General features: G+C 51.4%; 1 protein-coding gene across 1 annotated transcript in view; it reads left to right on the plus strand.

Moving 5' to 3' along the window:
• Nucleotides 1-27,960, plus strand: part of ASTN2 (astrotactin 2) — a 423,548-nt gene that overhangs the window by 140,318 nt on the left and 255,270 nt on the right. The window contains exons 4-5 of the mRNA XM_054174585.1: nucleotides 2,190-2,339; nucleotides 14,541-14,648. Coding sequence (XP_054030560.1) covers nucleotides 2,190-2,339; nucleotides 14,541-14,648 — 258 coding nt within the window. The remainder of the gene's footprint in view (nucleotides 1-2,189; nucleotides 2,340-14,540; nucleotides 14,649-27,960) is intronic.

Consider the following 27,960-nt stretch of genomic DNA (forward strand, 5'->3'; position numbering starts at 1 on the left):
AAGCCTCAAGCTCAGGGGCATAAAGAGGCCAGCAATGTGCTGGGGCACAGGAGCTGTGCAGAGCAGTGAGCTGCACCAGCTTTTGGCTCCCATTCCTAGAGTAATTGTAGCATCATCACAAATATCCGGGGGCTGCAGCAACCCTCTCCCCACAAAGGTGCTGCTCCTCCCACCCTCGTTTTGGCTTCCACTCCTTTGAGAAGCAGGAGCAGATGCTTCTGGGTGGATTTGCCAAGCGTGGTGGCCAGTTGGGGCACGCTCACTGCAGCTCCCATGACTCCCATCCGCCACGTAGGGACCACGGGAGAGCTGTGACCTCACTGTGTTCCATCGTAGCTGAAGGCAGAGCCCCCAACTCCTCCTCCTCCTTCTCCTCCCCCCGCCCCCCCGGCGCTCTCCTTCTGGCCTCCTTTCGGTAAATAAGGCTCAGCCGCGCGGTTCCCCAGCTCCCTGCTCCACTTGCAGACGCCGTGTGCCACGCAGCCCCGAGGTGCAGAGAGCTCACCATCTGTTCTGGGGAGCCCTGCCACGCTTGCTCCTGGGTGAAGGAGCTGCAGGGATGGGCTTCCCCCCGCAGACCCCGGCTGCTGAGCTTCACGGTGCTGCCTCAGCATCCTTCCCCTGCGCCTCAGAGCAGCCCCGTGAGAGGAGGGGGTTGGGTGTGTGCTGCCAAGGGTGGGACTAGATGCTTTTCAGAGACCTTTCCCTGCGCTTGATTTCTTTTCTTCCTCTGTGATGCTGCTTGCTGAGGCATCCAGCACTGCAGGATCCATTTGCACCTGCCAGAAATGCAGGGGGGTTCTACCTTAGGGCTGTGGTGCCTGGGAGAGGTGGATGTTGAATAACTGGAAGATGTAATGCAGTTGGTCCCTTAGGCCACCCTCTCTCTGGTGCTCTTCTGATTGTCTAGGATTACAAATCCCTGGTCTTGCATGGCCAGCTTCTCATTTTGTACTAAAATGACCCTTGCACCATGCTGCCAAGGGAATTGGAGTCCATGGTCTGGAGCAGTTACACAGCCTGAGCTCGCTGGGTGCCTAAGGAGCTCCATACAGATCTGATGTGTCTCTGGATCCAGGAGATGCAGTGGGGTTACACATCAGCCTGTAGCTTCTGGCAGTCTGAGGAGCTCCAAGGCATGAACTTGTCCTTTATCCCAGTGGGATGCAGGGTGGCTGTGGGGTTTGTGATCCCTGTCAGCCCTTGCAGGCATGTGGAGCTTCAGGAGCTAATCAGAGGGACTTCATGGCTCCCCAGATAGAGACAGGACAGAGATGGTGTTCTGCTAATGAGTTTATTCGCAGAGCTGACAGAGGCCAAGCCATTTGTTAAACTTAGGAGACCTCTGTGGCCTGCAGGACAAACCTTTGATCCTGAGTTTCACCTTTGCTCTTTGTGAGTGGTTTCATCATCTCCCAGCACATGTTGCAGGTGGGCGGTGAGTTTCACAGGACAAGCCTGGAGGATTTTTGGCATTATTGGGTGGAGAGCAAGGAGAGGAGTTGCTTAGCAAGCTGTGATGTGCCGTGGGATGTTGCAGTTGCAAGCTGATTCCATCAGCTTGGGCGCTGATGCCCAGCGTTTGAATGCAGCTCCTGGAAGATCCCATGGGTTTCTGCTGGAGCTTGAATCATGTCTGGCTCTGCTGTGCATTGTTCACCCTGCTCCCACCTCAGCCTTGCCCAGCACCTCATAATCCCAAATTTGGCTGTTGGAGGGTACTGGATCCCTAAAGGACTGCCAAGCCTGGGGTTCAGCTCTGAGTTCCTGGGGCAGAGTTAAACCCAATGTGAAGCCAGCTCGGTGCTGAGGGGGTTCCTGTGTGTTTGGAACGCCTCAGGCTGTAACCTGGGTTAGGGCTCAATGCTTCCAAGTGCCCTGGGTGTAAATAAGGGAGAAGGGAAGGAATGATCCAAAATGCTGGGCAGCAGAGTAAACAAAAAAAGGGCAATTTCTGTAAACTCGCAATGTTCTACATTCTGTGGCTTTGGCAAGATTCGGGAAGTGCTGAGATGGATTCCTTTGGGTGACTTCAGAGAGTGACTTCCAGCTCTGTCCCATGCTGGCAGTGACCTGAACCTGGGGCAGGTGCAACTCAGCTTGTCCTCTGCAAGGAAAGGGCTGTAGGGGCAGTGCGAACTTGGTGGCCCGGTGCTCTCTTAACCACAGTCCCTTTGCTGGTGTTGCAGCTCCTGAGGTGACGCAGGAGACGGTGGAGTCCCTGATGCAGAAGTTCAAGGAGAGCTTCCGCACCAACACGCCCATCGAGATCGGGCAGCTCCAGCCCGCGCTGCGCAGCACCTCCGTGGGCAGACGGAAACGCCGGAGCCGGCCGCGAGGTAAGGCTGCCACGGGCACCAGCTGGGACCCTGGGTCTAGCCATGTCCAGAGGAATGTGGCTGGGGAGGAAGACAGGGCCCTGCAGGGAGCACTGGAGATACTCCATGGTGGGGTGAAGAGAGGCAAACCCATGCAGCACTGGATGGTCTGCTGGAGGTGCCTGGGGGTGGTGTCGCCTGGCATCCCTGCCCAGGGATTTCATAAGAATCAGAATCATTTAGGTTGGAGAACACCTTTGTGGTCATCAAGCCCAGCCTTTAACCCTTCTCTACCAAGTTCACCACTAAGCCATATCCCCAGGCACCACATCTACAAGACTTGTACACTCATCAAGGTCTGCTGCAAGTCCGGGGTCCCTGCTGGCTGTCTGAGGCTGGGAGTGAAATATGGTTTCTTGGCAGGTTTTTATTCTGGAGAATGGGGTGAAGTTAATTCTGTCTGTAACTCACATCACTAGGAACTCTCTTCTTTCCCCTTTCCCAGTGCTTAAGGGGTTTTTGGAGTATTTTATTTGGGACCACACAGAGGGTGGGAGCAGCATTCATGGCTCTAAAGGCTGTACCATGGAAAAGTGTGCTGGGGGCTCCTGAGTTTGATTTGTAGCCTTGGTGGTGGTTGCCAGAGAGAAGGAGGTTGGCTGGAACAGCCCTGAGCAAGATCTGGTCCTCGTGTGGCCTCTCAGCGAGAGAAGCTGCCTCCTCCTATTGCTGTCACTGCTTAAAATGGTGCTGGCTGTGGGTTAAGCTCTGAGGGCCAAAGCTGTGAGGAGTGTTTGGGTCCAGATTTCCATCTGGGGAAAAGGAAGAGGAGATGTTGGGCTCCCTACAAGGACAATGAGAAGAACTGTCCCTTGCCCATGGCCTGCCCACTGTACTGTGGGTCTTTGTGGCAGTGCTGAGAGCAAGGAAATACTGTTCTTTCAATTTACTGTTGGTTTTGGTTTTCATTTATTTATGAGTCTGAAATGTGATCTTTTATTCTGGATACATTTTTTTCCCTGCAATACAGGCCTGGGGAGGGCTGCTTTTTGGTTTTTTTTATTATAGCTCTGCCCATAAATTATTCATTTAGTGTGAAGAAAATGTTCTGACTCTTTAACTGGTTTAAATTATTTGGTTTGTTTTCTAGTAGTTGTTCAAATAGATATCTCTTGGATTTCAGTGTGTGGGTGGGGTGGGTGCTCTGAGGTCCACAGTGACTGCCTGATGGAGTTTCCCTGACTCCCTGCTCCAGCCTCATTTGTTTCTTTGTTTGCTTTATTTTTGTTTTACTTTTGAACTGCTTTAATGTAAGAGGCTTTACTGGTCACTAATGGAGCAAGTCAATTAATCCTTAGAGCTGAGCTTAGGAGGAGACACAATGCCTGGCTGCATGAGGGCAGAGTGTGGCTCTGAGCCAGCCTGGCTTGTTCCCCATCTCTGAGGCCATGCACCCTCCATCTCCCACTTCCTCAGGCTTCCCTTGCCTCCCTTCAAACCCCCATCTGCACCATACCAAAGTGTGCCCCAGGGCAGGGCAGAATCTCAAACTGCTGTGGTGCTGGGGTGATTGCAATGGTCCCAAAGGTGCCGCAGGGTGGGGGATGTCGCACCTCACCCCTGTGCTGTGGGGCTCAGCTCTGGTAGAAGTGAAGAGGATGGCTTTGAAAGGTTGAACCAGATGATCCTTGAGGTTCCTTCCAACATGGAATTCTATGATTCTGTGGCTGGAAGGGAAGGGCCTGGGTTTGCTTGGGAAGTGCCTCTGTGCCTGTTCACTGCAAGGTGGCTGCTTGCAATGTTGATGCCCAGCCTGCTGTGGTTTCCTTGCGTCTCTGCTCCTCTTGGCAGCCCCTCCAGAGATGGCTGCCGGTGTTGTCAGAGATGGTGAGGAGATGTCTGGCCTTAATCACCCAAGGCATAATGGGAAGGGACTGTGACATTGAGTGTCTCCATCTGTGGGAGCCCTCACTGCCATGCCCTGGAAAAAGTGATGTTAGGTCCTAACTATAGAACTGTTTTGGTTAGAAGAGACCACTAAGATCATCAACTGTTTACTCAGCACTGCCAGGTCACCACTCACCCACGTCCCTCAGCACCACATCTCCATAGCTTTTCCGTTACTCCAGGGATGGGGACTCCACTGCTGCCCTGGGCAGCCTGTTCCAGGGCTTGACAACCCTTTGGGGAAAGAAATTGTTCATCATATCCAACCTAAACCTCTCCTGGTGCAAGCTGACACCATTTCCTGTGGCGGTATCACTAGCTACTTGAATGAAGAAACCACATTGCTCTGAGCTCCTTTCAGGGAGTTGTGGAGAAGGTCTCCCCTCTTCCCCCTTTTTCTCCTGACTGAACAGTTCCCTCAGCTGCTCCTCACCAGCCCTGTTCTCCAGGCCCTCCAGCATCTTTGTTGTCCTTCTCTGAACACACTTCAGCACCTCAATATCAATGAGTGAGGGGCTCAATCATCAGAAATCAGTGAACAGCACCAGAAACCAACCAGTTCCAGTATCTTCAGGGGAGATCTCACTCCCTACAGCCCCATCCCATCCTTTTTCCCTTTTAAAGTTAAATCTCTTCGTGCTCCCAAAGCCCATGGCCGGGGCCATGTCCACACCTTTCCCTGCAGCCCTCCCCCCCAGGCTGGAGGCTTTGTTTTACAGCCTGCAGCTAACTGTCCCTCCGGTGGGTGAACAGTTGGGAGTCCTATCAAACATTAAGGTTAAAGGCTGATATCACAACTCAGGATGTTTGCATTTTACATCCAGTTGCAAACACAAACCCTTCGCCTCATTAATCCTTTGCAATCCATGGGGTTGTGGTGGGTTGTTTTTTTTTCCCTCCCCCTAAATGAAATTGTCCATTTGGGATGCATTTATTTCCTTCTAACAGCCACCTGACAGCTCCACTGATGGAGTTTGCATCCAACTTTGTTCCTGGGTAGTGACAAGGCAGCCTGACGGATGCCTGTGTGTAATTATTGCCTCGCAGTTCGATTTAATTAATGCTTAACCTCATCAGAGGCCTGCAGCTGGAGCAGGAGCCTTGCATGGCAAAAAGGTTCCCTCTGTTATGTTCCTGCTGAGAGGGCTACGAGTGCTGCTGTGGCAGGAGGAGGGGATAAACCAACCCAGAGAACCACCAACCCAACTCCCCAGCCCAACAAAAGCCAAAAGTGACAACCTCATGAGGTTCAGCAAGATCAAATGCAAGGTCCTGCATCTGGGTCAGGGCAATCCCAAATATAGACTGGGCACCGACTGGCTTGAGAGCAGCCCTGAAGAAAAGGACTTGGGGGTGCTGGTGGATGAGAAGCTCAACATGAGCCAGCAGTGTGCGCTTGCAGCTCAGAAAGCCAATCACATCCTGGGCTGCATCAAGAGAAGCAGAGCCAGCAGCTCGAGGGAGGTGATTCTCCCCCTCTATACCGCTCTGATGAGACCCCACCTGGAGTACTTTGTTCAGTTCTGGAGCCCCTAGTACAGAAAGGATCTGGACATGCTGGAGCGTGTCCAGGGAAGGGCCATGAGGATGATCAGAGGGCTGGAGCTGCTTTGCTATGACAGCCTGGAGAAGAGAAGGCTCCAAGGAGACCTAATTGTGGCCTTCTAGTATCTGAAGGGGGCTACAAGAAAGCTGAGGAGGGACTTTTGAGGGTGTTAGGTAGTGACAGGACTGGGGGGAATGGAATGAAACTAGAAATGGGTAGATTGAGATTGGATGTGAGGAAGAAGTTCTTCCCCATGAAGGTAGTTGCTTGGGCGGTGTTGGATTGGTTGATGGGTTGGACGCGATGATCTTGAAGGTCTCTTCCAACCTGGTTTATTCTATGTATTCTATGTATGTAGTGAGAGCCTGGCACAGGTTGCCCAGGGAGGTGGTGGAAGCCTCATCCCTGGAGGTTTTGAAGGCCAGACTGGATGTGGCTGTAAGCAACCTGATGTAGTGTGAGTGCCTGGCAGGGAGGTTGGAACTAGCTGATCCTTGAGGTCCCTTCCAACCCTAACAATTCTATGATTCTAAGTGTGACCAACACAAGTGAGGTGATTGTGCCACTCAGCTCTCTTCTCATGAGACCCCTTCTGCAACACTGCGTCCCCTTGTGGGACCCCCAACACAAGGACATGGAACTGCTGGGGAGGGTCCAGAGGAGGCCACAAAGGAGATCAGAGGGATGGAGAACCTCCCCTGTGGGTACAGGCTGAGAGAGTTAGGGCTGCTCAACCTGTAGAAGAGAAGGGTCCAGGGAGATCTTAGAGCTGTCTTCCAGTACCTGAAGGGGGCCTGCTGGAAAGCTGGGGAGGGACTTTTTACAAAGGCTTGTAGTGATAGGATGAGAGGGAAGTGGTTGAAGCTTGAAGAAGAGAGATTTAGACTGGAGATTAGAAGGAAATTCTTTACAGTGAGGGTGGTGAGACACTGGGACAGGTTGCCCAGGGAGGTCATGGATGCTTCCTCAATAGAGGTATTCAAGGCCAGGTTGGATGAGGCCTGGAGAAACATGGTCTAGTGCAAGGTGTCCCTGCCTATGGCAGGGGAGGTTTGAACTAGATGATCTTTAAGGCCCCTTCCAAGCCAACCCATTCTCTGACTCTATGAGATGTGTGTAGCTTTGCCTTGCTTCGCTTCCCTGCGCTAAGTGCTTTTAAACTGCTGCCTATTGCTCGTCATTAAATCTGATTCTGGGCTAAGTGTTTCTAACAGCTCTGGGAAAGGTCAGGTTTTGCCAAGAAGATTGACTTGAGGGAAAAAAAAAAAAAAGAAGAAGAAGAAAAAACCAGCCCCACACCACCCTCTTCACTTCCCATACCATATATAACTTCATTTTGTCTAATGCCTCTTTCATACAAACTTTCTCCCCAAACACTTTGATCGAGTGAAGCACATTTAGAGCTTATAAATAATGGAGGCAGAGCAAAGATGGCAAGAGCTGAGGTGCAGGAAGGGTGGGCTGCAAGGAGATCTCCACTGAGGGCTGACAGTGTGGCAGGGAAGGATGCTGGGTTTGAGAGGATCTGCATTTACTGCTTCCCAAAATGCAGCCATGCTGGTACTGGGAGCATCCCCACCTGGCTGCATTAGGCTGGGGCTCAAACTAAGAAATTATGTGGGGAGAGGGACATAGGATGCAGGCTGGACTCTTGGACTACCATGCACACCCACCCCAAGGGCTGGGGGGTGGGTGTGGGGGTGCAGGGCTAGGGGGGTGGCCTTGGGGGGTGGCTGGGTTGTGCAGAGAGGGGGACTGGTGCCCTCTCCTGGGGTAGGCCTTTAAAAGCACCCTGGCTTTGAGAATAACTAAGGCATGAACAGGTCCTTCTGCCTGTTTGCCATGGCTGCAGCTTCTTGTCTTTTAGAGGTTCGTGGCTGTGCCTTGAAGTTATCCAAAGTCATCTGGGAGGGGTGGGGGGATGGGGGAGATGTGGTTGGCTGGGCTTGCCCATGGTCTGCCTTTGGCAGGACATCTTTGCTTCCCATTGCTCTGCCCATCTGTGATGCCCATGGCACATCACACTTAGCTGATGACACTCTTTTGGGGTTCTGCTGGGAGCTTTCATTCATCCAGAGAGGCTGTGGAAACCCCTACTTCAAAAACCCACCTGGATTCATTCCTGTACACTCTTTTGGGGTTCAGCTGGAAACTTTCATTCATCCAGTGGCTGCCCAGAGAGGTTGTGGAGTCTCATTCTCTGGAGACTTTGAAACCCCACCTGGATTCATTCCTGTACACTCTGATCTAGGCAAATCTGCTTTAGCAGTCATGTTGGACCTGATCTCCAGAGGTCGCTTCCAACCCCCACCATGTTGGGATTTGATCATTCTGTGATCCAAGTCAAAACATCATATCCAGCTCCTTGATAAACACTTCACACCTGTGCAAAGGCTGCCAGGTGGGACCAGGGTGATCCCTGCTTTTCATGATGGAAGCCTTGAGGCTGTTCTTTGGTTGTTGCCCCACCTGCCCTGGTGAGGTTTTGGGGCATAGGCAGAAGGCAAAAGGAAGATCAATGAGGAGAAAGAATTTCCAGCAGCTGAAGTCAGTGTGTGTGTGTCTCCCTGATGCAACCACAAACCAGAGCAGAGCATTTTGTCTGTGAAGGGCTTTTTTTTCCCTTCCTTTTCCATTTTTGCCTTGACTGGATACATTTCAAAAGGAAATGTTTGCATATTTTATTTTCCTCCCTAAAAGACTGCATCTAATTTCTCTTTCCTTTGGCTTTTCAGTTGACTGGTGCTCTATTTTGAGGATAAATTAATTAAACTGAAGATTTCCACTTAGCTAATTGTCCATCACCCTGCCAGCCCTTGGTGGACAGACCTGGCTGCAATGCTGGGGATGTGGGGAGGAAATTCCTCATCTGAATTTGCTGGGAGGCCTGGCGGGAGAGGGGCTTGTTGAGTACCAGGAGACTCTGTCACACAAGGCAGGCAAATGTGAAGAGAACTAAACACAGTCAAGCAGGGAGGATGTGGGTCTTTGACACTGCAGTTTGTGCAGGGCTTGTCCCTTTTTTTCTGGAGGGGAGGACCTCAAAGGTCATCTAGGCCAAACCCCTGCAGTCAGCAGGGTCATCTTCAACTGGAGCAGTTTGCTCAGAGCCCCAGCGGTCTGACCTGGAATGGTTCTAGGGATGGGGCATCTACCACCTCTCTGGGTAGCCTGAGCCAGGGTCTCACAACCCTCAGTGTCAAAAATTCCTTCTTTCTCTCTGCTTTGAATCTCCCTCTTTCAGTTCAAACCATTGCCCCTTGCCCTGTCGCAACAGGCCCTGCTAAGAAGTCTGTCCCAGTCTTTCTTATTGACCTCATTAAGTCCTGAAAAGCCCCAAGAGGGTCTCCTTGAAGCCTTTTCTTCTCCAGGCTGAACAATCCCAGCTCTTTCAGCCTAGCCTCACAGCAGAGGGGGTTCCAGCCCATGGATTGTTGTGTCCTAATTCTATTATAAGATCCCACTTGGAGGGATTAAGTATCTCCTGTTACTTCTTAAGGAACTCCTCTTACCTATTTCTTTATTTTTAACTCCCATTTGATTCATTTGGCATCCACACTTGTTGCTGAGATGCTCTCTAACCTCTTTGGCTTTGGGGTAGAGATCTAAAATATCACTGAATTTTCCCCCTTTTCAATGACAAAACCACACCTTTAACAACAACAGCAGCCACCAAAATCACAGAATCAGAGACTCACAGGATCACCAAGGTTGGAAGAGGCCCCAAAGATCATCAAGTCCAACCTGTCACCACAGACCTCATGACTAAACGTTGGCACCAAGTGCCACATCCAATCCCCTCTTGAACACCTCCAGGGTTGGTGACTCCATCACCTCCCTGGGCAGCACATTCCAATGCCTAACAACTTTCTCTTGGAAGATCTTCTCACCTTGAGCCTAAACTTCCCCTGGTGCAGCTTGAGACTGTGTCCTCTTCTTGTGGTGCTGGTTGCCTGGGAGAAAAGACCAACCCCCTGCTGGCTACAACCTCCCTTCAGGTAGTTGTAGAGAGCAAGAAGGTCTCCCCTGAGCCTCCTCTTCTCCAGGCTAAGCAACCCCAGCTCCCTCAGCCTCTCCTCACAGGGCTGTGCTCGAGGCCTCTCCCCAGCCTCATTGCCCTTCTCTGGACACATTCAAGTGCCTCAATGTCCTTCTTAAACTGAGGAGCCCAGAACTGGACACAGGACTAGCTAACAAAAATCTTTCTGGGGATGACAGAGCTCCTTTAATTCCTGAATTTCATTTCCTTGCCTTCCCATTTAGCATTGGCTGCTAGCACCTTTAATTACACCAGGAGGAGAGGTGGTAGCCTTGGCACTCCGCCTTGCTCCCTGTTGAATTAACACTGAGAGCCCTGCCCCGACGCCGGGCTGAGCTGTGGATCTATTTGAAGGGATTAACGAGCTTGTAAATCTGCAAACAGGATTAGAAGTGAGAGTATCTTCCTTGAGCTCCCTCTCCTTGAGCTCCCCCTCCTTGCCTGCACTCCTTCCTCCTGTCCCACTGCCTCCCTCCTCGCCCGCGCTCCCTCCTCCTGCCCCACTGCCTGGGAACCAGGCGGTGGGGCAGGAGGAGGGAGCGCGGGCGAGGAGGGGGAGCTTTTTTTCCCCCCAACTCCTATATAATAGGATTAAACTGGGTGTAAAGGGGGTGTAGCTCCTTGGGGAAGCTGTTGTAGACACTTGCCAGTGGGTTGCTGTTTGTCTTTCCTCTCACATTTAAACATCTTATTCATCCCAGAGAAAGCAGAGGTTGTGAGGAGCTGATGGGTTCAGCCTGGAGAAAAGGAGGCTGAGGGGAGACCTTCTCTCTCTCTACAGCTACCTGAAGAAAGGTGGGAGTGAGGTCAGGGTTGATCTCTGCTAGTGATAGAACAAGAGGAAATGGCCTCAAGCTGCATCAGGAGTGGTTTAGGCTGGACATTGGGACACATTTCTACACTGAAATGGTTGTCAGGCATTGGAACAGGCTGCCCAGGGAGGTGGTGGAGTCACCATCCCTGGGTGTGCTTGAAAGCTACCCAGATGTGGTGCTTGGGGGATATGGCTTAGTGGTGGTCTTGATGATTTTGAAGGTCTTGATGATTTTGAAGGTCTTCTCCAACTTTGATGATTCTGTGATTCAGTTCTGCTTTGCAATTGGTCATGGAGATTAGGATCTTTTTTCTGTTACTTTGGTAGGTTTCTCTCTTTATTTACATATATATATTTAAGAGGGAAGGAATGCTGCCAGGGTTGCTTGGGTTTAGTTGGATGCACTTCCTGTTCATCTCCAGGTTGCTTGGGTTTAGAATCATAGAATCACTAAGGTTGGAAGAGACCTCAAAGATCATCAAGTCCAACCTGTCACCCAAGACCTCCTGACTACTAAACCTCTTGAACATCGCCAGGGATGGTGACTTGGATGCTCTTCCTGTTCATCTCCAGGTTGCTTGGGTTTAGTTGGATGCTCTTCCTGTTTATCTCCAGGTTGCTTGGGTTTAGTTGGATGCTCTTTCTGTTCATCTCCAGCATGCTGCATGTCAGTGCTTTCTGCTGTGAGCATCTTTGGCTGTATCATAGGCATCCCTCAGCCCTGCCATGGGCATCCCTCAGCCCCATGTCCCCCTGCCATCAGGGCTGATTGTTGGATTTGGTGCAGGAGGTATTGCCCCAAGTGTGAGCATCTTGCAGGTCTGCTTCAGCAAGATGTTTGGGCCAGTTAAATATGGAATCAGGTCCATGGTGGGATCAGCTGAGGATCAGCACTGCTGCATCCTACAGACTGGCTTGGTGGGGCTCCATGAGCCCTAAAACCACCACCAAGATGCATTGCAGCATCCTTGATAGCACGAGGGGATAAAAACACATCCCTGGCAGCTGTTTCTTTGCCCTAGGCTCATGTTTCCAGGCTGACCTCTGCCACCACGTGTTGGGTCAGAGGAGACGTTTCCGCTGCGGGCTGGGGGGGACCGGTGCTGGGTCTCCCAACTGCTGTGTTTATACATCCTGTGCAGTGCTGGGTAATCACAAAATGCAATATCGCTGTCACCAGCTCTCCCAAGACATCCAGCCTGAGTAATTTAACATGTCAGCACCATCCATCACTGAGATGCAGCCTGCAAACTAACGCAGAGTGGCCGGGGGGGGCTAGCATGGTGGCTGGTGGAGCAGCTGCTGCCTGCATGGCTGCCCATTGCCTGCACTGGCTGCCTGGTCTCCCCAGCAGGGTGTAAGAGTTGAGCTCACACCAGAGATCTCTGTCTCTAGACACCCCCAGCCATCTGCTTGCACAAGAAGGACTGAGTCTGGCTCATAGAGTCATAGAATTGTTTTGGTTGGAAAAGCCCTCTAAGGTCACTGAGTCCAATCATCAACACAACACCACCATGCCCACCAGACCATGTCTCCAGGTGCCGTGTCTGCACGTTTTTGGAACACCTCCTTGGATGGTGACTCCTCTACCTCCCTGGGCAGCTTGTTCCAGTGCCTCACCACTCTTGCAGGAAGGAAGCTTTTCCTAATCTCCAACCTAAACATCTCCTGGTGCAACTTCAGCCTGGAGAAGAAAAGTCTGAGAGAAGACCTCATTGCTTCCTACAACTCCCTGAAAGGAGGCTGCAGTGAGGTGGGAGTCAGTCTCTCCTCCCTAGTATTAAGAGATGGGATGAGAGGAAATGGCCTGAACAACCACAAGTCTCTCAGCTGCTCTTCATAAGACTTCTTCTCAGGCAAGGTGGCAGAGGGATATGCCATGCCCTGCCTGTGCAAGCAGTGTCCAGGTCCTTCCCCCAGTGAGAGGAGATTCCTCCGCTGAGCCTCCAGGGTGAAAACTCTCCCATAGCTGCTGTCTGTCTCCCAGAGTTGGTCATTGCCAGCAACAAAAAGGAAGTCCCTGCTTGATGGGAGAAGGGGACATGCAGCAGAGCTGAAGCCTTGGCTGGTTGCCCAAGGACCTGCATTAGAAGCTGAAGTTAATTAAGATTTTCCTCACTGATGAGAATAAGCTTCACTGGTCTTACCACTCTGCTGTGCCCTTCAAAACCCTGGTGTCTGGGTGTGGGTACATTGTGATATTGGCTGTTGTGATAGGGGGTCTTAAAAGGGGCTGGTTGTGGTTTGGAGTGTGAGTCTGTAAGCTCCCAGACCCTGTGTCCAGGCACTAAACATTTGTGCAGCTGTGCAACTGTGTTCAGGCACCAATCCCTCCTGTGGCTTTCAGGAGGAAAAGAGCTGGGAGAGCCTCTTCCTAACTCCCTGTTGAGACACCCCCAGGGCACTGCCTGGCCAGTTCTGGGCATGCACGGGGCAGGAGCCACGTGCTGAGCTCCTGGTGTCCCTCTGGCTCTGCCAGCCTCCTTTCAGCACCGTGATTAAGGATTTCAGAGGGCAGAAGATGCTGCTCGTTTTCTGTTCCCCTGCCAAGAAGTGGGGAAATTGTGCTTCTGCCTAGAATAAGGGGTTTTTAAAAACAGTAAAATATTTTAATGGCAGTTTAAAGGGCCACTGTCAACCCCCAGAGGCCTCTTTGCTTTAAACACTGCAAGGATTGAAGGACTTCTGCCAGTTGCAGTCTGCATTGATTTTTAAAGTGTCTGTGGTGGTTCTGGTAGGTGAAGCAAGCTGAGCTTCTCCAGCATCCTGCACTCCTCCAGCTCCAGGAGGGAGATGCTGGATAAACCCTGGGCCAGCCCTGCTCCTTGCCATGGCTATCGATACCAATCACTGCAGAGATGTGCCTACTGGTCTTCATTCTCTCTACAGCTCCCTAAAGGGAAGTTGTTGTGAGGTGGGTGTGGGTCTCTTCTCCCAAGTTACAAGTGATAGAATGAGAGGAAATGGCCTCAAGCTGAACCAGGGGAGGCTTAAGCTGGATATTAGAAACAAAATGAAACAAAAATGACTGAAAGTGTTGTCAGGTATTGGAACAGGCTGCCTAGGGAGGTGCTGGAGTCACCATCCCTGGAGGCATTTAAAAGCCATGTAGATGTGATGTTGGGGGATATGGCTTAGTGGTGGACTAGGTAGAGTAGGGTTAATAGTTAGACTCAATGACCTGGAAGGTCTTTTCCAGCCTAAATAGTGCTATGAGTCTATGGTGAGCTGGCAGAGTGGAAGGGCCAAAGTGGGTGCTGAGAGAGGGAAGCCATGCAGCATGAGTGTTCCCCCAGTACTCTCACATTGCCCACACTTGACCAGGCAGCTGTCCTTGGGGGGAGCAGCTCCTGCATCCAGAGGTTTTCTTTATAAGTGCGTCACAGTATGTTTGTAAAATACACCCATGGAATCATGGAATGCTTTGTGTTGGAAAAGACCTTTCAAAGTCATCCAGCCCAAACCTCCTACAGTCAGCAGGGATAGCTGCAACTGCTCAGAGCCCCAGACAATCTGAGCTGGAAGGGTTCCTGGGATGGGACATTTACCACCTCTCTGGGCAACTTGTGCCAGTGCTTCACCATCTTCAGTGTGAAAAATTTCTTTCTTGTGTCTAGTCTACTTCCATGGGGTAGAAAATAACTTCTTGCCTTCACAGCACAATTGGCACCATTGGCTTTTGCTTCTTGACAAGGGCAATAAGCAACCAGTGAAATCACGAGTGGCAGCAGTCCCTGGTTGCTTCTGGTGGCCCCAGGCAGAGCCCCTGGGCTGGGAGCTGTGCCTGCTGGCCAAATCCAGGAGCTCCCAGCTGCACCCTCTGCTGCTGTGCATCTCAGCTGTCAGGGCTGATGTTTTCCTCTCTGTTGCTTGCAGGTGGGATAGGGTTTGGCCGTGCCAAAGGCAACTCGGGCTCGGAGGCGGATGATGAAACCCAGCTCACCTTCTACACCGAGCAGTACCGCAGCCGGAGACGCAGCAAAGGTACAGAATGGCACAGGCCCCAGTGATGCACAGGGCTGTAAGAGGGGAAAAAGTGGTTGAGCACCTTGACTGTTTCCATGGGTGATACTGCCTGAGTCTAGGTAAGGACAGCCCCAGATGTGCTGTGTGTGCGCTGCAGCACCGTGCAGCAGCCGTAAATGGCATTTCCTGGTGATGCTGCTGAGGTTCTGGGTTTCTTTGCTAATTCCTAGTGTCAGTTAGATTACACATGCTCTGGCACATCTCTAGAGCTGCACTGGCAGGTGGTGACTGTCCCTCATCATCCTGGCAATAGTGCAGCTGTCAGGGGTGGGCACCTTGGCAATTCCTTGCTCCAAACTCCTGTTTTCTACCTTTATTTGCCATGCAAAGCATCTGCCGGACAGAAATTTCCCAGCTTTCCTCTGAGCACAAAGGCAATTAAAAGGAACAAATTCAAGATGAGGGTTGGGGCAGGGATTTGTAGACTGGAGTCCCTTCAGGCTTTTTTAATGAGTTAGAGGAACTGAGAAACTGGAATATCCACAGTGTGAAATTAGTGTCCACATTTTCGGTCACGTTGTGCTGAATCATTTTTGTTGAGGACCCTCAGCAGAGTCCTAGAATGCACTGGGTTGGAAGGGACCTCTAGAGGTCAACTAGTCCAATCCCTCTGCAGTCAGCAGGAACATCCCTAACTATATCAGAGCCCCATCAAGTTTGAACTTCAATGTCTCCAGGGATGGGGCCTCCATCACTTCCCTGGGCATCCTGTTCCAGTGTTCCACCTCCCTCATAGTGAAGAACTTCCTCCTTAATGTCCAATCTAAATCTACCCTGATCTAGTTTAAAACTGTTGCCCTTTGTTCTTGCAAGTAGTCCCTTGATAGCTTTCTTGTTGCCCTCTTCAGGTATTGGAAGACTGCTATAAGGTCTCCCCAAAACCTTCTCTTCTCCAGGCTAACCTCCTCAGCTCTCTCGGCCCTTTCTTGTAAGAGAGGTGCTCCAGTCCATTACTTGTCTTTGAGGTCCTTCCTCTGGGCCCTCTCCATCAGGCCTGTGTTCTTGTGTTGAGGGCCCCAGAGTGGACACAATATTCCCTCAGCCTGGGCTGTTTTGTGGAGGACATGACAAACCTTGCTGCTGCATTTGCAAAATCACTGTCAGGAAATAACAACATGGGGAGGCAATTGAGAAATTACCCTGTGGGTCTGCTCCTTCCAGTTGTTTTCTGCCTTAATCCAGGCATGGGCAAAGGGCAGCACACCAGAAGGATGCCTGCTCCCACCACAGCATGTCTGGCCTTATTTGTGTCAGTGATCAGGAATTCCAATAAAAGCTGGCAACATCTTTATTTAAATGTGGAATCACCTGAGTGTCTTTGATCAGCTTGGTGATTGCACATGGGGAATAAACACAGGCATGCCCAGGGCTGCAGTGTGATTGTGCCTGCTGAAAGGCAGGGGATTCAGGTTTTATTTTGCTCTTTTTCATGTTGGTTTAGAACTGTGAGAAATTCTCACCAAGTTTAGACAGAGCTTTGGGTGAAAAGAGGGGAGAGAATTTGTGAGGTACCTGTTGCAGTATGAACCTAGCTGGGTTAAGGGAAAATGATGTGAGAGAAGGAAGGAATGATGTGTGAACTTGGCTGGGCTGGAAACAGAGGCACAGAGTCCCAGCATGGTGGAGGTTGGAAGGGGCCTCTGGAGATTACCCAGTCCAAACCATCTGCTAAAGCAGGTTGACCCACAGCAGGTTGCCCAGGACCCCAGTGTCCAGGTGGGTTTGGAATCTCTCTGGAGAAGGAGACTCCACAACCTCTCTGGGCAACCTACTCCATGGCTCCAGCACCTTCACAGCAAATAATTTTCTCCTCACATTCAGGCAGAACCTTCTGAGTTCCAGTTTGTTGCTATTGCTCTCTGTGCTGTCACTGTGCATCACCAAAAAGACTCAGGCCCCATCCTCTTGCTCCCCATTCTTTAGCTCTTTCTGAGCATTGATCAGATTCCCTCTCAGGCTGCTCTCCTCCAGGCTCAACTGCCCCAGGTCTCTCAGCCTTTCATCCTCACAGTGAAGCTCAAATACCTTCAGCATCTTTGTAGCCACTGTTGGAGTCCCTCCAGAGTTCCCTGTCTCTCTTGAACTGGGAAGACCAGTACTGGACACAGTACTCCAGATGTGGCCTGACTAGGGCAGAGTAAAAGGCAAGGAGAATCTTCCTTGACTTGATGACACTTTGAGATACCATTGACCTTCCTTGTCCACTGCTGACTCATGGGGAACTTGCAGTCCACCAGCACTCCCAGGTCCTCCTTCTTGGAGCTACTTTTCAGCAGGTCAGACCCTAATCTGTGCTGGTGCAGGGGGTTTTTCCTCCCCAAGTGCAGGGCTTTACACTTGCCCTTGTTTACCTTCATGAGGTTCACCTCTCTCCAACTCTCCAGCCTCTCTAGGTCTCACTGAATGGCAGCAGAGCTTGCTTCAGTGTCAGCCACTCCTCCCAGTTTTGTATCATCAGTATACCTGCTGAGGGTCCACTCCATCCAGGTCATTGATGAAGCTGGTGAACAAGACTGGACCCAGTAGTGACCCCTGGGGTAACCCACTAGCCACAAGCCTCCAGTTAGACTCTGAGCAACCCTCTGAGCTCTGTCTTTCAGCCAGTTCTCAAACCACCTCACTGTCCACTCCTCTAACCCACACTTCCTAAGCTTCTGCCAGGGACACAAACAATGATCCTGAGAAGTTACTGGTGCAGGGGGAAAAAAAATCCCCAAGTGCTGAAGCAGGTTTTCTTTCCAGGAGTTCTTCTGAAATACCAGCTGGGTGTGAAAGTCCTTCAGTGCTTTGCAAAAGTCATGGAAGTTTGGGGTTTATTCAGCTACCTCAAGGGAAGGGGAAGACAATGCATGAGCAAGGTGTGGAAAACTGTATTTTAATGAAAAGCAGAGAAACCTTTGCTTTCCCTCTGCCTCAACCACCCTTCCCCTTGAGGTCAGGTGCTCTCCGAACGCGCTCCTGCTGGATGCTGGGTACAAAGCCGTTCTTATTGACATGTGCGTTGGCTCTGGGCTGTTTGTTTAAGCTTCCTTGTAGGGCAAATATAAAAGAATGGATAAATGGGAAGAATTCTTTTCTTTTCCTTTGAATGAGCTGTTGTTCACCTGGGCAGCTTTGATGGCTGGGTTTGAAGGGAATTCAGGAGGAAGCGCTGCGCCACGCAGCTGCGCGGCGCTGGCTGTTAGATCTCCACCGGCGCTGGAGCGATGCTGTGGGAACCTGGTTTGTTCGTGGCTGGTGGTGGCTGACCAAGGGAATTGGCTTGCAGAAAGCCCCCATTGTATTTCCCCTCCTGTCTGGCTATGTTTTGCTATCTCTGCGTCCTTGAAAAGGAATTTTCCATTATCCTTTCATTGACTCTCCTCTCCCTTGTGGAAGGAAAGCAATAGCTTAGTGGGAAGCCACAGAACCAAACTCATAATTACAGGTTCAGCAAAGATCCATAACTGGATGAGATCATAACTCTAATAGAGAGGGATGCCTCGTCAGATATGCTTAATTCTAACAATGATGTCCCCACATCGATTTCACCATGCTTCTGTGTCATTGAAGGTGCTGTGAGACAGTTATGAGGTCCAAGGAGAGAAGTTGCTCAGGGTTTCTCTCCTTGCATTAGCTTTTGCAGCATTGAGCCTCATTACTGCTATTGTCAAGGCATTGATCCCAGACCATGTGATGGGAAGTTTCCACTTAGGTGGTGTGTGGGGTTGATTGGACTTTGTTGAAGCCAGCTGGTTAAGTGGTTGTGGGCTTTGTGTGTGTCCTGTGGAAGAAAGATCACAGGTTTCATAGTTCCTTGCCAAGGTGCATTAGAAGAACATTCCCATAGGTGACTGTTGAGGGAGGGAGAACTTGTTCTGGTAGCTGAGGAGCAGCTGGGTTTCGGTCCTGGAATACATGAAGTGAATCTGATCAGGCACAGAAGCAGGGAGAGCCAAGACATCACATTCTGTCTCCCACTCTGGGAGAGTGTAAGAAATAATCAGACACTTTTCTGTGGAGACTTGGTCCTTGTCTGCTGTTGTGCTCAGCCCCATTGCTGGGATTTGAGCTGGGAGAGGCACTGCTGGTCTCTGGTGTCTCTGGAGAGCTGGATCATGCCACAAAGTCCTCTGTTCATGACTCCCTTCAGCAAGGCATCCCTCTTCTTCACCATAGCTGTGTGCCCACACCAGCAATCAGGCCTCTGCTGCTTTTTGGTGGGTCAGTGTGACCCCTGTTCTGAATGGCAGTGCTGGGGTGCAGTCCCAGGGGAGCTTGGACTTGTCCTGCTTTCCCAAGTGAAACAAGTCCTGAGAGAGGCCACACAGAGCTCCACACTGGGAGGCTGTAGGGCCGGGGATGGTCAGTTTGCTTCTTCCTTCTCACCCTTGTTACTGATTCCACAAAATTTGCCTCAGGTAAGTTTTTCTTACAGCCTGTTCATGGCAGGTTTGTCTGCTTGCCCTGAGGGCTGGCTTTCCCCTTTCCCACTCCCCTGGGAGACTTGGGAGGCACGGGAATCTCCTTGTATGCTGGCTGTGGTACACAGATGGCTCCTGGCTCTGAGGCTGTCGGTCATCACACCTCTCATCAGTGCTAAAGTCTCTGACAGAGAACCTGTCTGTGTTGCAGAGATGCTAACCCATATCACCAGCTGCCCATCACTGGTGATATCAAGCCTTGATACTTACTCAGTTCCTCTTCTGAGCAGTCTGAGATGTTTCCAGTCCAATCCCCCTTGGAGTTCTAAAGGAAAGATCCCTGAGCACAAACCTTGGTTGGAATCATAGAATTGGTTTGGCTGGAAAAGACATCTAATGTCATCAAGTCCAATCATCAACCCAACACCATGGCCACTAAACCATGTCTCGAAGTGCCATGTCTCAATGGTTTTTGAACATCTCCAGGGATGGTGACTCCAGCATCTCCCTGGGCAGCCTGTTCCAATGCCCATAAATAAACTGTTCCTAATACCCCATCTAAATCTTCTCAATCTAAGCCTCCCCTGGCACAATTTCAGGCCATTTCCTCTTGTTCTGTCATTTGATACTATGGAGAAGAGACTGACACCCACCTCACTATTGCTCCTGCTCCATTCCCTTTGCTTGCAGGGTGGTGGTTGTCCCCTTCTCAACAAAATACATTCATCTTCTCTTCTGACTTTGCATCTCTGACCCCAGGTCCCATGTAGTGCCTGCCTGATGCCAGACTACCCAGGGTGCTCCTGCTTTGCCAGGGAGGTCGGACCCAATGATCTCTGAAGGTCCTTTCCAACCTCTAATGTACTGTGATACTGTATGGTGGCTATTCAGAGAGAGAGGAAGATGGAAGGGCAGTAAAAAAATAGTATCAGAAGTCCAAGGCTGCAGCAGGTTCCCTGTAGTGGTGCAATGACCCCCAACCTCTGTGCTGCATGGCTCATCACAGGCTCGGTGAAGCTAATGAGCCCTTCTGGCTCACTGGTGGAGACATGAGTGAAGCTCCCCCCACCTCTCTCTTCTTCCTCAGGACACAGAAACATTCCTGCTACTTTAAAGCCCCTTCTAGGAGAAGGTCTGCAAGGGCTAAATGAAGAGTAAATTGGTATCACATCAGGTCTGCAGGGTGGATGCTGAGCAGCTGCATGGGTTAGGGGCATCTGAGGCAGGGAACGTATTGAGGTCCTGTAGGGAGCTTGTGAGGAGCAGGGCATCCTGATTCATCTCAAAACCTGAATTGCTTCTGCACCTTACTACCACCCAGCTGTTGTCTGAGCCCCATGAAGCTGCCAGAGGTCCAGTGTCTCAGCCCCTGGAACCTGCAGAGGGTCCCTGTGGCTACTGTGACCCACTAGGGCTGATCTTGCTTCCCCCAGCCAGACAGAAAGATTAGGTACAGAGAGCTGCTGGAAACCCAGATGCAAAGCAGAACCCCAGGAGCAAGCACAAAGTGATGCTGTTGAGACAGCTGGGATCTGTCATCAGATGTCTTAAGTATGAGGGAAAGCTGTTTTGCTTTCCCTGGAGCTGGAACAGGCTGCCCAGAGAGGTTGTGGAGTCTCCCTCTCTGGAGAGATTCCAAACCCACCTGGATGGTGTGATCCTGGACAAGCTGCTGTGGATGACCCTGCTCTAGCAGGGAAGATGGACTAGAGAGAAGAGAATAGAATTAATCAGGTTGGAAAAGACCTTTGAGATCATCAAGTGCAACCTCTTACTCAACACCATCTAATCAACTAAACCATGGCACCAAGTGTCTCATCCAGTCTCCTCCTAAACACTTCCAATGATGGTGACTCCACCACCTCCAATCTCCAGAGATCATTTCCAACCCCCACCATTCTATGACTCTATCCTCAGCCAGCTGCTGGTCTTCAAGCACACTCTGGCATCTGTTTCAACCTCAGCTTGAGCATCCTGAGCCCACTCCTTCACGCTTGGGTCTTGGATCACTTCAACCCCCTTGGCCTCACCTCCATTGCAGCCTGTTAAAAGGGCAAGAGGGAAATGCCTCACTCTGCTTGCATTGATAGCTTCCATTCAGGTGGTACTTTTGCATCCCAGCAACCTGCTGCCTTTCCAGGAGAGGTCCCTGGGCATGCAGGACATGATTTTAGGTTGCTCCTTTCCTGAGGGCTCCACGAATAATTCAGCCAGCAGTTTCCATAGCCTGTGGTGATGGCTTAACCAAACCAGCAGGGTCCAGTTGTGTAGCTTGGTTCTGTCAGCAGCCTGTGTGTGCACGGTGTGTGCCCTGCTGCCTGGCCAAGTCTGCAGAGGGCTGTTAGAGAAATGGGAAGCTGAGCTTTGATCTGCCTCTGTATTTGGTGTTTAAAACAAGGTCTTTTATAAGGGAGTATTAGGTATTCGGAGTCTGTTACATATGAAGAAGCTTCTCTTTGATCCTCTCCTGTCTCCGGAGGCAGCAGACATTTAGTATTTCATGGGGAGCTAAACGAAATGCAGAAGGAAATGTGGGTACCTCTCTCCCTGCTCTGCCAGTACCCCCCCAGCCTTGCTGGGGCTGAGCAAACACCGTGGGCAGCATTGTCCCATCTCTGCCACGCTCCTCAGAGAATGCTCCCCCTGGGTCTGCTCTGGGTTGGGCTCGCTGAGCCAGCAGCCTTCAGACTGGGAGAGATGCCACTGGGAATCGAATGGGAGATGAAAGGCGATAAAGTAAACGTGTTGATTTGGGTTGCCTGCAGTAGCAAGAGGGAGTGATGAGTCTGTCTGTGCCTTGTGCTGTCTGTGCTCAAGGAGCCTTCTCCCTTCCTGCTGGTGCTGGCAGCCTGTCTTCCTCTTGTGTGGTCAGCTGGCTGTGTCCCAGCTTCCCCAGGAAGGGGCACGCAGCCTTTTGCTCCAGGGAAGGACAGAGGGGTCAGTGCTGGTGCCTGGTTCATGGCATCTGGAAATGTTCTGCTCTCTGTGAGGCTAGGGAAAAGCACCCCAGAGGGGACAGCCAAGGTCCCATGCAACCAGAACCTCCCCATATCTCTGAGGATGAGATTCCTCCATGGCACAAGTCTGATCTTTACCTGCCAGAACACCAAGGTACATCCATTCCCAGCCCCCTGCAATGCCCCAGGGCTGTGGTGCTGATGAGGGATCCTGTTCCGTCCTGACCTTTCTCAGCTCTCAGGAGCTCTGTCACAGATGCTGTTTTTCCAGCAAGCAAACAAATGTGGTGCTTTTGCATGATGGCTTACTTTGCTTGCAGAACAAGCAGGCACTGTATCAGCACATGAAACCCACCCAGAGCCCCTCTCAATCCTTGTTAGATTCCAGTTGTGCAGGAAAGCTGGAAGGAGGATACTCCAACAGCCAAATGGTCCATAAGTCACAGAATCATAGAGAATGGTTTAGGTGGGAAGGGACCCTCACAGGTGATCATGTCCACTCCCCCTACAGTCAGCAGGGATACCTCCAACTAGAGAATGCTGTCTAGGGTCACATCAAGTCTGACCTTGAATGTCTGCAGGGATGGGGCCTCAATCACATCCCTGGGCAAGCTGTTCCAGTATCTCAACACTCTCATTGTGAAGAACTTACCTCTGCTGTCCAACCTAAACCTCCCCTGCCCCAGTTTCATACCATCGCCTCTCATCCTCTCGCTGCAAGCCCTTCGCAACAGTCCCTCCTTAGCCATCCTGTAGGTCCCCTTCAGAGACTGAAATCCAACTCCCACTGCTCCAGCTGGGAGCCAGCCCCAGCATGTCAGAGCTGTGCTGAGCATCAGCATGGAAAGTCATCTTCATTTCCCAGGCATCACCAAGCCCTTGCCCTCCTCCTGCTCTCCTCCAGCCCCACGCTTGTGTTGCGCTCCCTGGGAAACAAGAGGCTCGTTACCATGCGGAGGGCGACAGCCCAGCGATTAGTGGAATTTGTTACCCACATGCTCTGAACAAAATTAAATTAAAAGTGCTGCTTTGCTGTCAAGATAAGGGCCAAGCTGGAGAGATAATTTTTCACTCTCAAACACTCAATTACTCGCTGAGGCTGTATCAGATACAATCGGGAAATAAATAAATAAAGAGCCAGAGTCATGCTGCCTGCAGGAACAGATGTAAATGCTCTTATCTCCAGCACAGTCCAGGGAACTTAAAAGTGCCTGTGGATCCTGTGGACCCTTCTGCTCCCCAGCTCACTCTTGGCAGCCACTTTCCCAAGGCAGACCCTCATCCCCAAAAGCTCAGTGCCACCAGGCGTGGATGTGTGTGCACCTCCATACCTGCAGCCAGCGTGGATGCCCCCTCCCTGGAGGTGTTCAAGGCCAGGCTCGATGAAGCTTTGAGGAACCTGGAACCTTTCCAGAGGTTCCTTCCAACCCCTATCCTTCTGTGATGTTCAGGAATGGAAAGTCACTGAGGACTGGCCAGGCAGAGAGGGTCCTGGGGCTACTGGTTGATAGTAGGCTGAACATGAGCCAGCAGTGTGCCAAGATGGCCAAGAAGGGCAATGGCATCCTGGCCTGCATCAGGAACAGTGTGGCCAGCAGCAGCAGGGAGGTCATTGTGCCCCTGTGCTCAGCACTGGTTAGGCCACACCTTGAGTCATGTGTCCAGTTCTGGGCCTCTCAATTTGAGAAAGATACTGAGATGCTGGAAGGTGTCCAGAGAAGGGCAACAAAGCTGGGAAGGGGTCTGGAGCACAGCCCTGTGAGGAGAGGCTGAGGGACCTGAGGTTATTTAGTCTTGAGAAGGGAAGGCTCATGGAAGACCTTGTTGCACCAAGGGTGGTTGTAGCCAGGTGGGGCTTGGTCTCTTCTCCCAGGCAACCTGTGACAGGAGAGGACAGAGTCTCAAGCTGCACCAGGGGAGGTTTAGGCTGGATGTTGGGAAGAAATTCTTCCTAGCGAGAGATACTGGCCATTGGAATGTGCTGCCCAGGGAGGTGGTGGAGTCACCATCCCTGGAGGTGTTTATGAAGAGACTGGATGGGGCACTTGATGCCATGGTTTAGTTGATTAGATGGTGTTGGGTGATAGGGTGGCCGCGATCTCAAGGGTTCTTTCCACTCTGGTTAATTCTGTATTCAGTGGCAGGCAGGGCATGGGTGGATAACGTGCTGGAGATGAGGTCCAGCAGCGATGGGTGCTGGGACCTCTCCTACCAAGTGCCGAGCCCTCCTTGGCAGCCTGGCTTCTATCAGCGCTCCCTCCCGGTCTCCAGAATCAATTCAGCCGTCTGGCCAAGCCGTCGCTGGCTGAGCGCAATCCTCCCTGGGCTGTGACTCAACAGGAGCTATTTCATAGATAATGATTACTTCTTTTGCTCTTTTTTTTTTCTTCTTCTTCCCTCCCTGTAGGAATAATGTTTTCCTTATGCTCTATCGAAAATTGCTTTCCCTCCTCCTGAAAATGAAGCCTTCCACTCAGACTTGCCTTTGTGTTTGTACATTGTAAAATTGGGACTCATTTGGAGTTTGAAACAAAAAAAAAAGGGAAAGAAAAAAGAAAAAGAAATGAAAAGGATCAGGCCTTAATTCTCAGAGAAGTGCTTCCATCGATTTGTGTGAGAGAAAATTCCAGTGCAGGCAATCTCTGCCTTCAGATATGTAACTGTTCCTTTAATGTGATTTTATCTCCACCAATTCGGGGCTGAGAACATGAAAGTAAAACTGACTTCATTGATTTTAATTGTCCGTGCCCAGAGAGATGCAAAAATCGTAGCAGCACCGGGAGAGCAAATTGGGTTTGCACCAGTTCTTCCCTCTTTTGCTGTGCTGGGGGAGGTCTGAGGCATGTGGGCAGGAGAATCAGCCAGAGGTGACCCTGCTCGGAGGAGATTGGGGCTGAAGGTGTTGGCTCTGGTGAGGATGTGGCTGGAGGTGGTGAGCCTGGCAGTTATGGGGCTGGGGGTGGTGACTGTGGTGACAATGGAGCTAGAGGCAATGACCCTGGTAGTGGTAGGGCTGGAGCTAGTGATGGGGCTATTTGTTATGGGGCTGGAGATGGTGATCCTTGTGGTAGTAGGTCTAGGGGTGATAACCACTGGTGGTGAGGAGGCTGGAGGTGGTGATGATGGTGGTGATGTGTCTGGTGGGTCAGCAAAGTCCAGCGTATAAATCTGTGCCACCTCAGTCATCTGTTTCCTCCCTTCCTTGCCCAGCACTCAGGGCTTTTCCTTCCTGTCTGCTTCCCTATTTCCTCCTCCTCCTCCTCCTCCTCCTGACTGATATTTGCTGGTAGTGTCTCCCTGTGAGCTGTAAGCTCCATGCTTCGGAGCCAAGGGGGAGCACCAGAGGCAGCTGTATAAATAGGCAGTAAATACATTTATTCCCTACGTGAGGCATTAGAACTCCAGGAGCACATAAAAAGCCGAGGCTCAGGCTGCAGGAGGAGCAGGAGAGCTGGTGGGTGAGGGCTGTAGGCTGTGCTGCACGCTGCAGCTCAGCCACTCAACCCTTGGCTTTCTCACGGGGTCCAGCAGCTTGACCCCAACCTCCCTGCAGTGGCCTTGCCACCTCTCAGCATCTTCCTCTCCCCAATGCACAGCCCAGGGCTGCCTTTTCTGCAGCCCCCCCCAGAGCCATGCTGGAGCCTGGGCTAATTGCTAGTAGATAATTCATAGCTGTTAATGGAATTAATCTGATTCCGCCTGTGCTTAGTGAGATCAAATCCTCTGCAAATCCAGACGTGTCTGATTTTACCCTTCTGCTGCACCATGCAGCTCTCTTCCCTCCTCCCTTTCCCCTGTCCCTTCCTGCTTTTTGGAGGTGAGAGGAGTCTCCCCAGAGGTCTCCCGTGGTATGAGGAGGCAAAGCCCCCTCAGAGGCTGGAGCCAGCCCCATGCCTGAGCACTAATCCAGTTTTCCAGGCTGTAGATGAGAGCATCTTCACTTAGGGTCTGTCCAGTGTGGTGATGGAGAAGGTGTCTGCTCAAGGAGAGGCTGAGGGCAGGTGTTTTAGAGAAGGCAGGCAATGAAATGCCTGTTCATGCTCTCACCTCACTGCTCAGGTGCTGCCTGTGGGGTTCATTGCATCAACATCCATCCTGTTCTCAGGGAGGTGGCTCAGAGTTGCCCATGAGGGCTTGGTGAGGACCACGATGCAGAAAAGTTGTGTCTGGATACAATGAGGATGTCCCATCCCTTGTGTGTGGTGTACTGCAGAAGGAGGAACCATGCTGATATGGAGAGGATGGGGGGGCCCTGGGTCAGGGCTGGGAGGGGAGGTGGGCAGCACTGTTCCCTGGGCACAGGGATGCTCCATGGCGAGAGCCACCCGCCAACACCACTGCTCCTTTTAATTGGCATTTGATTTGATGTGATCTCCTGCTTGTAAAGCACCTTGAGATGCTTCTGTGTGTGAGGCTGTCCTGGAAACGCTGTTGTAGTTTCTTAATGAGCCTCTGCCGGAACATGAAGAAGGATCATTAGGAGCATCCAACTCCTCCAACAAGCTGGCAACCTCAACGTGTGTTGGGAGCAGTGTGAGGATGCCACGGGTGCAGGACAAGCTGTGGTGGGCTCACTGCCCCTGGGTGTGCTGTGGTGTGGCAGTTTAGGCTGGGTGCCTCCTGCTGCTGCCACACAAGATACACCTCTGGTGCCCCAAGGGTCCAGCCCAGTGGGTGGACACAGGAAATAGCTTATTCCATACCCATAATATCCTACTCCCTATAAATCTGTCAGCAAGGTCTCACATTTCCTCTTTCCTCCCTTGCTGCTCCCATGGCAAATGCTCCCTATCTGGTAATGGAAGGGGAGTTATCTCAAGGCCTCCTGAGGCTTTGCAGAGGGACCTGGACAGGCTGGACAGATGGGCAGAGTCCAAGGGTATGAGATTGAACACATCCAAGTGCAGGGTTCTGCACAGTGGCCACAACAACCCCATGCAGTGCTACAGACTGGAGACAGGGTGGCTGGAGAATGGCCAGGCAGAAAGGGACCTGGGGGTGTGGTCAATGGTAGGCTGAACATGAGCCTGCAGTGTGTCCAGGTGGCCAAGAGGGCCAGTGGCATCCTGGCCTGTATCAGGAACAGTGTGGCCAGCAGGAGCAGGGAGGTCATTCTGCCCCTGTACTCAGCACTGGTTAGGCCACACCTGGAGTGCTGTGTCCAGTTCTGGGCCCCTCAGGGCAACAAAGTTGGTGAGGGGTTTGGAACACAAGCCCTATGGAGAGAGGCTGAGGGAGTTAGGGTTGATTAGCCTGGAGAAGAGGAGGCTCAGAGGAGACCTTATTGCTGTCTACAACTACCTGAAGGGAGGTTGCAGCCAGGTGGCGGTTGGTCTCTTCTCCCAGGCAACCAGCACCAGAACAAGTGGACAGTCTCAAGTTGTGCCAGGGGAGGTTCAGACTGGATATTAGGAAGAAATTCTTCATAGAGAAAGTGATTGTCCATTGGAATGTGCTGCCCAGGGAGGTGGTGGAGTCACCATCCCTGGAGGTGTTTAGGAGGAAACTTGATGGGGTGCTTGGTTGCATGGTTTAGTTGATTAGGTGGTGCTGGATGATGGGCTGGATGCAGTGATCTTGAAGGTCTCTTCCAACCTGGTTTATTCTATTCTAAAATGCAGTTTATTCTCTGAGTAGCCACCCAAGGTTCAGTATGCTGCTATTATCTCTTGGTGGGGGAGAGGGGGGCGCAGGGGAGAGCGGGGAAGATTGCAAAGCACTCGGCGTTTAACACCCACATATGGCTAACCACCCTGGGCTGTGTGCTGATAAAGATGGGGGTAATTAAAGTTTATTTTTATTTTTTTTTTTGATAGACTAATCTTCTAAGCATGTATTTATGAGCCTGATTTAGAAACATCACATTACCAAGAGCGGGGGCTGCCTGTGTTGCTTGTAAATCCATACGTG

The sequence above is a fragment of the Dryobates pubescens genome, chromosome 29 (genome assembly GCF_014839835.1).
Source record: "Dryobates pubescens isolate bDryPub1 chromosome 29, bDryPub1.pri, whole genome shotgun sequence".
Classification (NCBI taxonomy): Eukaryota; Metazoa; Chordata; class Aves; order Piciformes; family Picidae; genus Dryobates; species Dryobates pubescens.